At 46.4% G+C, this 12,879-nt stretch overlaps 2 protein-coding genes across 2 annotated transcripts in view; one reads left to right on the top strand and one right to left on the bottom strand.

The window, feature by feature from the left end:
* tenm1 (teneurin transmembrane protein 1) overlaps nucleotides 1–5,118 on the top strand; it is a 105,237-nt gene extending 100,119 nt beyond the window's left edge. Inside the window, 3 exon segments of the mRNA XM_035527484.1 lie at nucleotides 174–1,394; nucleotides 1,781–1,923; nucleotides 2,219–5,118. Coding sequence (XP_035383377.1) covers nucleotides 174–1,394; nucleotides 1,781–1,923; nucleotides 2,219–2,980 — 2,126 coding nt within the window. The 3' untranslated portion in view covers nucleotides 2,981–5,118.
* A 1,416-nt stretch (nucleotides 5,119–6,534) lies between these two features.
* sh2d1aa (SH2 domain containing 1A duplicate a) lies at nucleotides 6,535–11,363 on the bottom strand. The gene is made up of 3 exons (XM_027031419.2): nucleotides 11,181–11,363; nucleotides 9,453–9,516; nucleotides 6,535–6,849 (listed from the first exon to the last, which is right to left on the bottom strand). The coding sequence occupies exons 1-3, from the start codon at nucleotides 11,315–11,317 to the stop codon at nucleotides 6,700–6,702; spliced, it is 351 nt and encodes a 116-aa protein (XP_026887220.1). The 5' UTR covers nucleotides 11,318–11,363; the 3' UTR covers nucleotides 6,535–6,699.
* Between the last annotated feature and the right edge of the window lie 1,516 nt (nucleotides 11,364–12,879).

The raw sequence follows: 12,879 nt of genomic DNA, 5'->3' as shown, positions 1-12,879 counted from the left end.
TATTGCTTTGTGTTCTCAGGTAGAGAAACACATCATTACCATATTTATCAAGTCAGATAAGATTTCTGATGCAAAGGCAGAGTGTAGTAACTGGGTTAGGATGTAAAACAACAAATATAATCATAGATCTCTCTCTCTCTCTCTCTCTCTCTCTCTCTCTCTCTCTCTCACAGGTCCTCTAGTGGGACGGCAGATCTATCGTTTCAGTGAGGAGGGTTTGGTCAACGCGCGCTTCGACTACAGCTACAACAACTTCCGGGTCACCAGCATGCAGGCGATGATTAATGAGACCCCGCTGCCCATTGACCTGTACCGCTACGTGGACGTGTCGGGGCGAATCGAGCAGTTCGGCAAATTCAGTGTCATCAGCTATGACCTCAACCAGGTCATCACTACCCACACCATGAAGCACACCAAGATCTCCAACGCCAACGGCCAGCTGGTGGAGGTTCAGTACGAGATCCTGAAGGCCATCGCCTTCTGGATGACGCTGCAGTACGACAGCCTGGGCCGTGTGACGTCGTGCGAGGTGCGCGTGGGCGTGGAAGGCAACGTGACGCGCCGCTCGTACGAGTACGACGCAGACGGGCAGCTGCAGGCGGCCGCGGTGGACGAGCGACCGCAGTGGCGCTACAGCTACGACCTGAACGGCAACATCAACCTGCTGAGCACGGGGGCCAGTGCCAGACTCACGCCACTGCGCTACGACCTCCGTGACCGCATCACGCGCCTGGGCGAGCTGCAGTATCGCACGGACCAGGATGGCTTCCTGCGCAGCCGCGGGACTCTGCTGTTCCTTTACACGTCCCGCGGGCTCCTGGCGGAGGCACTAGAGCGCGAGAGCGGCCAGCGAGTGTGGTACGGCTACGACGGCCTGGGCCGGCGCGTGTCCAGCCGCGGGAGCGATGGCACGCGCCTGCAGTTCTTCTACGCTGACCTCGCACACCCCACGCGCGTCACACACCTCTACAACCACACGGGCGCCCACATCACCTCGCTGTACTACGACCTGCAGGGCCACCTCATCGCCATGGAGAGGAGCGGTGGCGAGGAGTTCTACGTGGCGTGCGACGTCAGCGGGACTCCGCTGGCTGTCTTCAGCAGCCGCGGACACGTGGTGAAGGAACTGCGATACACTCCGTATGGCGACGTGTACCAGGACTCCAACCCCACATTCTCCCTCCCCTTCGGCTTCCAGGGCGGCCTGTACGACCCCCTCACCCGCCTGGTGCACCTCGGTCGCCGTGACTACGACGTGGTTGCTGGGAGATGGACCACGCCCAATCACGAGCTGTGGGCGGAGACGAGTGTGGAACCCAAGCCGTTCAACCTGTACACCTTCAAGAATAACTACCCACTAGGTTCCCTACAGGACGACACCACCTTCACCACAGGTGGGGGCGCTCCACCCATGCAGGCAGAGTCCTGGTGTGTGTATAGGGTGTGTGTGTGGGTGTAGTAAGTGTGTGGTGAGTATGGGGTGTGGTGTGTGTGTGTGGTGAGTGTGTGGTGTGTGTGGTCAGTGTGTGCGGTGTCTGTATGGTGAGTGTGTGGTGAGTGTGGTTGGTGTGTGGTGTGTGTGGTGAGTGTGTGGTGTCAGTAGGTGACCAGTTTGCATCCACTCTGTGATCTGGCTTGACAGCCATCATTACAGAAACACTCTGATCTAAACTCTCAGAACTTTAGAGCCCCAGTGAATGTGTTCAGATCTACTGTGTGTGTGTGTGTGTGTGTGTGTGTGTGTGCGCACGTGTGTGTGTGTGTGTGTGTGTGCGTGCAGACATCAGCAGCTGGCTGAAGTTGTTTGGTTTCCAGCTCCATAACGTGGTTCCAGGTTTCCCCAAACTGTCAGAGGAGAACACAGAGCAGACGTATGAGATGATGAACGTGCACACACACACTCAGAGCTGGGACCCCAGCAAGGTGAGAAACACACACACACACACACACACACACTCAGAGCTGGGACCCCACACACACAAATACACACACACACTCACACACATAACACACACACAAACACACACTTGTACACGTATAACACACACACTCACATACACACACACACACACACACACACACACACACACACACAGGTGTTCCTTAAAGAGCGTACATTTCTGTGTGCAGCCTGCATTCTGCCCATTACCATCCCCGCACCCCCCCCTCTCCCTCTCTCTCTCTCTCTCTCTCTCTCTCTCTCCCTCTCTCTTTCCAGGTTGTTCTCGGTATTCAGTGTGAACTTCAGAGGCACTTACAAAACTTCATATCATTGGACCGCCTCCCCATGAGTCCAGCCAATAAGAAGCTGGGAGGCAGGCAGGGGCGGAGACCCAGATTCTCCGCCCTCTCTTCCATCTTTGGAAAAGGTGTGAAGTTTGCTATCCAAAATGGCGTGGTTGCCACGGAGATAATCGGCGTGGCGAGCGAGGACAGCCGTCGAACGGCAGCCGTGCTACATGGCACCGTCTACCTACGCGGCCTCCACTTTACCATAGATGGCCGCGACACACACTACTTCACGAAGGCTGGCCCCCTCGAGGCGGACCTGGGCGTGGTCGGAGGAGGTGCCGGGGGTGGAGTCAGAGTCCTGGAGAACGGCGTGAACGTGTCAGTATCCCAGATGAGCGCTGTGATTGGAGGGGAGACCAGGCGATTTGCTGAAATGGTTCTCCAACAGGGGGCGCTGTGCCTCAACATCCGATACGGAACGACTCCGGACGAGGAGCGCACACGCGTGCTGGAGTCAGCGCGGCTGAGGGCCGTGCAGGGGGCCTGGCTGTGGGAGCAGAGGCGGGTCCAAGCGGGGGAGGGCGGGAGCAGACCATGGACTGATCAGGAGAAGGAGGAGCTTCTGTCAGAGGGGCGTGTCTCAGGTTACGAGGGCTTTTATGTGTTACCAGTGGAACAGCACGCAGAACTGGCAGACAGCCCCTTTAACATACATCTCATTAAACAAACAGACACCACGCAGAGGTAACAGTGCCACGTGACACACACACACACACACACACACTAGACATGCGCCCACATAGTATCACAACCTTTTTCTAGAAAAGATTTGTCTTTGACATGTGACAGGATGGCGTGGTTTTATTTAAGTTTTTAAGGATGTGCTCTATTTACAGATGTTCTGTTTCTTCCTTTTGTAAAAGGTTCTGTGTTAATTGAAATACTATTGTGCTTTAGACATTTTTATCTACAAACGGCCTCCTGCTTCAAGTATAAGGTCTCTGCGTCATTTTTCTCTGTGACGAGACAGCCTGTTGCTTTGCTGGTGTCCTGCGGTGTTAGTGTTATTACGGAGTGTTCAGTGAGAACAACACAGCACCTCCCAGCTAACACAGGAACTCTCACCTCTCTCTCGTGGTGCTGAGCATATCACAACACTCCAAACATGAACCTGTACTCTCCAAAGTCCTCATTTACGATTCTCGCTTGGATTAAAACTGCCTTCTGGAATTCTGGCTCATCCATTTAAGTGTCATTGTGGATTGAAGCAGTCACATTGCCTGGTGTTCTGTTTAAGCTTTGGTGTGCATGGCTAGTGCCGAGCTGACTGGCACATGGATGTATATAGAGCTTCAGCCAGTAGGTAACCTGTGACGCGCTGCTACACTCTGTCCAAATACAGCGCAGACGTCGAACCGACGTCAGCTTCCACACGGTCTCGTTCCTAAAGAGGGTGGAGCAGGGTCAGAACCACAGCTGTGCTGTCCTGCGTCTCTGGATAAGGTCAGCCTGGACAGAACCCGCACAGCTGTGCTGTCCTGCGTCTCTGGATAAGGTCAGCCTGGACAGAACCCGCACAGCTGTGCTGTCCTGCGTCTCTGGATAAGGTCAGCCTGGACAGAACCCGCACAGCTGTGCTGTCCTGCGTCTCTGTATAAGGTCAGCCTGGACAGAACCCGCACAGCTGTGCTGTCTTGCGTCTCTGGACAGAACTCCCAGCATTGACACACTCTTAAGAAGGTTCAGTGGGGAGGTGTTTTAATAAAATCATGTACAGTGTACTTTTTTAACATGTAGAAAGAAGAAGTGTTATCTATGTGGAACTTGTGCCTTTCTGCTCTAATGGAAAACAACAGCAAGACTGGGGTTCTCACACACACACACACACACACACACAAATGCAATGAATGTTTCAGTATTATTACCAGTATGTTTTTGTATGTTGTATGAACATTCTATAAGAAGCAGTCTAAATGGCACACACACAGTGGTCTAAATGACCATGGCGGAGGTAGAGAGGACCTCCGCACACACACACACACACACACACACGGTTTGGTTGTGTTTGGTTTTTTTCTCATGTTGAATTTGCTGTCTTTCTTTTTCAATCCAGCGTAGTCGTTAGTGGCTCATGGCTGCGTGAGGCTTACCCGTGTGCATGCCACGTGTTTCTCTTAACAAACCTGAAGACCTTTGCATTCAGAGTGTTTACACCACATTTCTTCACAGTCTTTTCAGCCTTGCAGCGCTCTGGGTGTTCCTGGCACACAGTGACCCAGAGGTCAAAGGTCGGTGATAACCAGAGAGCCTTGAAGTATTAAAAACACACTTCTGTGGTATTTCTGAAAGTAGATACAGCTAAATAAAACTCACTGTAAAATTTCAGCTCACAGGGTACTGGCTGTCTCACAAGTGCTGGAATATCAGTATGGAGAACTGAATTATTTAAGTAATATGTCGGTTGTTTATAAACTGTTATTTTAGCCATACATATTGTTGCTGTTAATATGAACACAGGTGAAAGGTGAAAGGTCAACTGGTAAACAATAATTTAAGGCTTTTAACTTTGTTTTTATTTTGTTATTTGTCCCCCATGATGAGGTACAAATGAAAGACTTGGAAGGTTTTAACACATGCAACCAAACAGACTATGAACTATAGTATAAATTAACTATAGTATAAATGAACTATAGTATAAATTGGAAATTACTAAAAAGCCTTTATCTTCTTACATCTACGTGACTGTATGTTCCAGTGTTCATGTCTGGCTTCTGAAAGCTTTTCAGTGACCATATGCGAGTGTTGATGGTACAAGAGTTGATTGAACAGCTGAAATAAAGACAAGGGACTTTGGTCATTGAGAATTTTGATAAATAAAGTTGTAAACAATCAGTCATTTCCTTCTCATCTCAGTGATTCGGAAAAGACTAATTAATTTCACAAAGAGAGGTGTGGCCTTAGGACGTCTCTCTCTCTCTCTCTCTCTCTCTCTCTCTCTATATATATATATATATATATATATATATATACACACCTTCAGATGGTGTTCTAGAATGTGCAGTGTTTTTCCTGGAGGAGTTCAAAAACTCCGTAAAGTGAAACGTGTTTTCATATCAGTGCCATCAGGGCATCAGTACCATGTCACATCCTGTTGAGAGAAAACCCTGCGCTTTCAGAAAGGAAGTGCTGCCTGTCGATCCAATGTCTGATACACACCACTAACAGAGTTAACCCACATCATAAGACCCTAGCACAGGTAACCAACACCATGACACCACTAACACAGCTAATCTACACCATAAAACACCACTAATACAACTAACCCACAACACAACGTACCAGTAACACAGCTAACCCACACCATAACGCACCAATAACACAGTTAAACCATGCTGTTACACACCACTAACAGCTAAACCATGCTGTTACACATCACTAACACAGCTATCCCATGCTGTAATACACCACTAACAGCTAAACCATGCTGTAACACACCACTAACACAGCTATCCCATGCTGTAACACACAACTAACACAGCTATCCCATGCTGTAATACACCACTAACAGCTATCCCATGCTGTAACACACCACTAACACAGCTATCCCATGCTGTAATACACCACTAACAGCTAAACCATGCTGTAACACACCACTAACACAGCTATCCCATGCTGTAATACACCACTAACAGCTAAACCATGCTGTAACACACCACTAATGTTTTTGATAACATTTATTTATTTATTTTGCAAATCCAAACCAGATTACATTAGTGTCATTGAAACACATAATAAGATACCAACACCACTCAGTTAGAGTAGGGGCCTGGCTTAGACACCTAAATGTAGATTGCCCACATATATACATTTAGCAGATGCTCAAAAGTGCTTTGTCATTTACTAAAATACAACAGACTAGAATCAGTGCCATAAACAATAAGTACTAGAGTTAGTCAACATGGGAGCAGTCGACATCAGTGCACTGAACAATACCCTACCCTAGCTTAGTGGTCCGTTAGTCAACATGGGAGCAGTCGACATCAGTGCACTGAACAATACCCTACCCTAGCTTAGTGGTCCGTTAGTCAACATGGGAGCAGTCGACATCAGTGCACTGAACAATACCCTACCCTAGCTTAGTGGTCCGTTAGTCAACATGGGAGCAGTCGACATCAGTGCACTGAACAATACCCTACCCTAGCTTAGTGGTCGAGGTACTTGACTTGTAATGAGAAGGTTGCTGGTTCATGCCCCACCACTGCCAAGGTGGATAAAAGCATCAGATAAATGAAATGTAGGATCACTGGTCATTTAAATATTCCACAAATAGAAGCACATTTATTGTTTACGGACAAGAATCTTATCTTTATACAGCCTTTGTAAATCATGTAGGTAGGTGCACACTTCTCACCATCGAACACTTTTGCAATCATCATAAAATAAGTTGATTCACATGATAAATATTATCTAGGTTTTGGGTGCTGGTGACGGTTCCTGCCGAAGGTCGGAGGTCACAGGATAAAGCAGAGGTACGACCATGCCTTGGTTTGGTTTCCTGAATGCCACGATGAGGTTTCTGACATTCCGAAAGAGTCGTTCCTTCACCCCGCACGCCGTCTGTAGAGGGATTGTGAGGTCATGGTGAATCCACACGGCAGAGCCCATTAAAATTCAACTACCCATAAGGCCATGGGGTTAGCGCATAGGCTGGGCTACACTGTAGTGCTAGTCTCCCCCACACACATCACATGTATAACAGGTCAGGAAATGTCACGTGGTTTTACAGTTGAGCAACCACATGTCTGTAATAACAACTTTCTACAATACTGTAACGTGAGCAGTTAGGAGGCAGACGCACACGCAGAGAAGAGCAAGATTTATTACGGGCAAATCCAGTCTCGTGTAATCATTAGAACAGTCCAGGGTTATAGAACCAATATGTAATGCACGGGAACACGTGATTAAACGAAACGAAACACGATGAAAACGCAGAATCCGGCTATAACAAAAATACAAGCAAAGATAAGAACAAACACGAACGAAGAAAGGCGTCAATTAACCATGATCAGTCCTGACATGATGAACACGGGGCTCGGATACTGAACAGAATGAAGCCAGTAACACAAAACACAGACACGAGACAGGTAACCATGGAGACAGGGATGCTGGAGGACCGATCATGACAGATTCCGGTCCAGAAACTATTACTATACTGAATACAAGTCATTTCCAGTTTAGGGCTTTACTGTATATTATCCTGGTATATTATTATGATATTGTTGTAGTATTAGTACAAAAAACATTTCACAGGAAGAAAGAAAACTTAAATCATTACAAGTTGGCATAAAAAAGTACAAGTTTCAAATGTGATTAATATCTATTTTAGTTCACACTGCTGTAAGGTGACATTAATTAGGCATTAATACTAAAATTTTGCTAACACATAATAAAAACAGATTACAAATGGATCTTCTGAATGTACTTAAATGTATATCTGGATAAAGGTCTAATTTACCACACAATATTTAAATGGAAATTATATCTGCACCATATCTGTGCTTCACATCAGTGGCGTTGAGCATGGATTGTGATATGAGTATAAAGACCAGTCATATGACTAAATACAAAACCTTTACTTTACTTTCACAGGTTCTGAAACCTGACAGATTGTGGGTAGTAAATGAACGTTGGTTCCTCTTTCAGCTTGTGCCAGCTATGCTTGTTATGTCTGAAGTAAACACAGAGGTGTTGATCTCTCTGAAAATACATTCATAAGCACTGAAAATATTCAGAGTTTGGACTGTAACAGTAACAGAGACCAAACACGTATCTAAGGTCAAGGAGATGACCTAGTTCAAAACAATTTTAAAGCCACACAAACACAGTTTATATGTTTATATGTAATCACAGTTCATAGGTCATCATAGTTCATAGGTCATCACAGTTCATAGGTCATCACTGGGCACTGTCTCATTTCAGTCATACATGTAGTTTTTACTGCATGTATCTAATTTAAAAATAAACATTTCTCTATGTTAATATTCTATTTGTTTAAATATACAATATACACTATATGGCCAAAGGTATGTGAACTCCTAACTGTAACAGCCCCCTGTAATACTCCATTGCCATGGCAGCATTTGTTATGGCAGCAGTTCAGCTTCACCAAAATTACAACCCTGCACTGCATGTAGTACTGACACGCCTGGCTGTAGTGCAGTGTTCAGTCCACTGACACGCCTGGCTGTAGTGCAGTGTTCAGTCCACTGACACGCCTCGCTGTAGTGCAGTGTTCAGTCCACTGACACGCCTGGCTGTAGTGCAGTGTTCAGTCCACTGACACGCCTGGCTGTAGTGCAGTGTTCAGTCCACTGACACGCCTGGCTGTAGTGCAGTGTTCAGTCCACTGACATGTCTCGCTGTAGTGCAGTTTTCAGTCCACTGACACGCCTCGCTGTAGTGTAGTGGCCTAACTGTAGTGCAGTGTTCAGTCCACTGACACGCCTGACTGTAGTGCAGTGTTCAGTACACTGACACACCTGACTGTAGTGCAGTGTTCAGTACACTGTCACACCTCACTGTAGAGTAGTGGCCTAACTGTAGTGCAGTGTTCAGTCCACTGACACGCCTGGCTGTAGTGCAGTGTTCAGTACACTGACACGCCTCACTGTAGTGTAGTGGCCTGATTGTAGTGCAGTGTTCAGTCCACTGACACGCCTGACTGTAGTGCAGTGTTCAGTACACTGACATGCCTCACTGTAGTGTAGTGGCCTAACTGTAGTACAGTGTTCAGTACACTGACACGCCTCACTGTAATGTAGTGGCCTAACTGTAGTGCAGTGTTCAGTACACTGACGTGCCTCACTGTAGTGTAGTGGCCTAACTGTAGTGCAGTGTTCAGTACACTGACACGCCTCACTGTAGTGTAGTGGCCTAACTGTAGTGCAGTGTTCAGTACACTGACATGCCTCACTGTAGTGTAGTGGCCTAACTGTAGTACAGTGTTCAGTACACTGACACGCCTCACTGTAGTGTAGTGGCCTAACTGTAGTGCAGTGTTCAGTACACTGACGTGCCTCACTGTAGTGTAGTGGCCTAACTGTAGTGCAGTGTTCAGTACACTGACACGCCTCACTGTAGTGTAGTGGCCTAACTGTAGTGCAGTGTTCAGTACACTGACGTGCCTCACTGTAGTGTAGTGGTCAGTGTACCTCACTTACCTGTGCTTTCCATAACTGGCCTTCTACCTGGAACAGCCTGTAGGTGTACACGTACTGGTCACACCTGCACATCAAAAACATACAGTCTGGGGTGAACACTCCAATATCAAGGGCTTCATGTGAGCATGTAAACTCAGGACAACAGTTCAGGACATACAGTCCAGTTAGGGGCAGGAGAACGCTAACCCTCATGCACTACCCTTAATCCTAATGTACTACCCCTACCCCTAATACACTACCCCTAACCCTAACCCCAATGCACTACCCCTAACCCTAATGAACTACCCCTAACCCTAATGCACTAGCCCTAACACTAACCCTAATGCACTACCCACTAACCATAATGCACTACCCACTAACCCTAATGAACTACCCCTAACCCTAATGCACTAGCCCTAACACTAACCCTAATGCACTACCCACTAACCATAATGCACTACCCCTAACCCTAATGAACTACCCCTAACCCTAATGCACTAGCCCTAACACTAACCCTAATGCACTACCCACTAACCATAATGCACTACCCCTAACCCTAATGAACTACCCCTAACCCTAATGCACTAGCCCTAACACTAACCCTAATGCACTACCCACTAACCATAATGCACTACCCCTAACCCTAATGCATTACCCAATAACCATCTCTCTAATGCACTACCCACTAACGCTAACCCTAATGCACTACCAGCTAACCCTAATGCACTACCCACTACACGTAACCCTAATGCACTAACCACTAACGCTAACCCTAATGCACTACCCCTAACCCTAATGAACTACCCCTAACCCTAATGCACTAGCCCTAACACTAACCCTAATGCACTACCCACTAACCATAATGCACTACCCCTAACCCTAATGCATTACCCAATAACCATCTCTCTAATGCACTACCCACTACACGTAACCCTAATGCACTAACCACTAACACTAACCCTAATGTACTACCCGCTAACGCTAAGCCTAATGCACTGCCCACTATCCCTAATACACTACCCCTACGCCTAATGCACTACCCCTACGCCTAATGCACTACCCCTACCCCTAACCCTAATGCACTAGCTCTAACCCTAACGCACTACCCACTAACCCTAATGCACTACCCACTAACACTAACCCTAATGTAATACCTGCTAATGCTAACCCTAATGTACTACCCACTAATGCTAAGCCTAATGCACTGCCCACTAACCCTAATACACTACCCACTAATCCTAATGCACTACCCCTACCCCTAACCCTAATGCATTAGCCCTAACCCTAATGCATCACCCAATAAGCCTAACTCTAATGCACTACCCACTAACACGAACCCTAATGCACTACTCACTAACCCTAATGCACTACCCACTAACACGAACCCTAATGCACTACTCACTAACCCTAATGCACTACTCACTAACCCTAATGCACTACCCACTAATCCTAATACACTTCCCCTATCTTAATGCATTACCCAATACACCTAACTCTAATGCACTACCTACTAACCCTAACTCTAATGCACTACCTACTAACCCTAACTCTAATGCACTACCCACTAACCCTAACTCTAATGTATTACACACTAACCTTAACCCTAATGCACTACCCACTATCCCAGCTATCCTAACCAGCTGTGTTAAACAACAAACACTGCATAAAAACACTCCTAGAATTAGTGAACATGGCCCAGCTGCTAGTCCAAGCCTGCGATCACGGCATGTCCACCTGGGTGGGACTCACAGGACACAGATGCAGTATGTCCCAGGCATGGTCTCGCTGTCGCGGATGAGGAAGCACCCATCACGTCCTGCCGCAGCCAAGAGCTGCTCCGCTCGCAGTTTGCTAATAGCGCCGTGGTACTCAGACAGTTTCTCCATTACTACACAACTCTAGTCTGAGCTGCACTCAGCCAGTGCTGACAGCCGCTCACACACAGACACACACACGCGTGTGCAATGAGGTAATCATGTATCTAAAGTCATATAGAAACTGAGAAGACACACAGGGATGTTTACACACACACACACACACACACACACACACACACACACACACACACACACACACACATTCACTGTGTACAGGAACTAATTATCATAAGATAATAGAAAACATTTGCTCACTGTGTTGAAGTTCTGCAAAGGACCAGGTCAAACAAAACAGAGAATTTCCTTAAGAAGTGTGTAAAGAGTCTTAGCTCTGATCTTGGGTTAGCGATATAGGGAAATAGGGTTAGGGTTATAGTTATAGGGTTAGGGTTATAGGGTTAGGTTTAGACTTATAGGGTTAGGGTTATAAGGTTAGGGTTAGAGGTATAGGGTTATATGGTTATGGTTAGGGTTATATAGTTATGGTTAGGGTTATAGGGTTAGCGTTGTAGGGTTATAGGGTTATAGAGTAAGAGGTTTAGGGTTAGAGTTATAGGGTTTGAGGTATAGGGTTAGGGTTAGAGGTATAGGGTTAGGGTTTTAGGGTTAGAGGTTTAGGGTTAGGGTTAGGGGTTTAGGGTTAGGGTTTTAGGGTTAGAGGTATAGGGGTAGGGTTAGAGGTTTAGGGTTAGGGTTTTAGGGTTAGAGGTATAGGGGTAGGGTTAGAGGTTTAGGGTTAGGGTTTTAGGGTTAGGGTTAGAGGTTTAGGGTTAGGGTTAGGGTTTTAGGGTTAGCGGTATAGGGGTAGGGTTAGAGGTTTAGGGTTAGGGTTTTAGGGTTAGAGGTATAGGGGTAGGATTAGAGGTTTAGGGTTAGGGTTAGGGTTTTAGGGTTAGAGGTATAGGGGTAGGGTTAGAGGTTTAGGGTTAGGGTTTTATGGTTAGAGGTATAGGGGTAGGGTTAGAGGTTTAGGGTTAGGGTTTTAGGGTTAGGGTTAGAGGTTTAGGGTTAGGGTTAGGGTTTTAGGGTTAGAGGTTTAGGGTTAGGGTTAGGGGTTTAGGGTTAGGGTTTTAGGGTTAGAGGCATAGGGATGAACAGGAAGTGTGAGTCAGAACTGGTTACATCTCATTGTGACATCATAAAAGGAAATCTTAAATTCCAAAAACATAACATATTTATAGCTCGTATGCCACGTCACACATCATACATTATAAGCATTAACAAAGTGACCGTTCTTGAGAAGTAATGAGGGCCGTTGTTTACACATAGGGCATTCAGAGTGTAGATTGAAATTAGTAAAAATAGCTGATAAAGAAAAGGACAAAAACTGAGGTATCAATTATGGTGTTTATGTCTCAGGCAGTGTTTATTAGTGCTCCAGGTATTTGACATAGCTACATGAGGCATTTAAAGTGCCACACTGAGTTAATGAGCCACAATGATGCATTGCACGGTGGGACTATATTCATTTGTCCACAAGGGGTCAGTGTTTCCCCAGTCACTTCAAAATTTGCTCAGTTTGACACATTTCATAAATGAATAGTGAATTATTTGATATTTTAAATCATATA

Source organism: Electrophorus electricus, chromosome 6, assembly GCF_013358815.1.
Source record: "Electrophorus electricus isolate fEleEle1 chromosome 6, fEleEle1.pri, whole genome shotgun sequence".
NCBI lineage: Eukaryota > Metazoa > Chordata > Actinopteri > Gymnotiformes > Gymnotidae > Electrophorus > Electrophorus electricus.
This window is presented reverse-complemented; position numbering and strand designations above follow the sequence as displayed.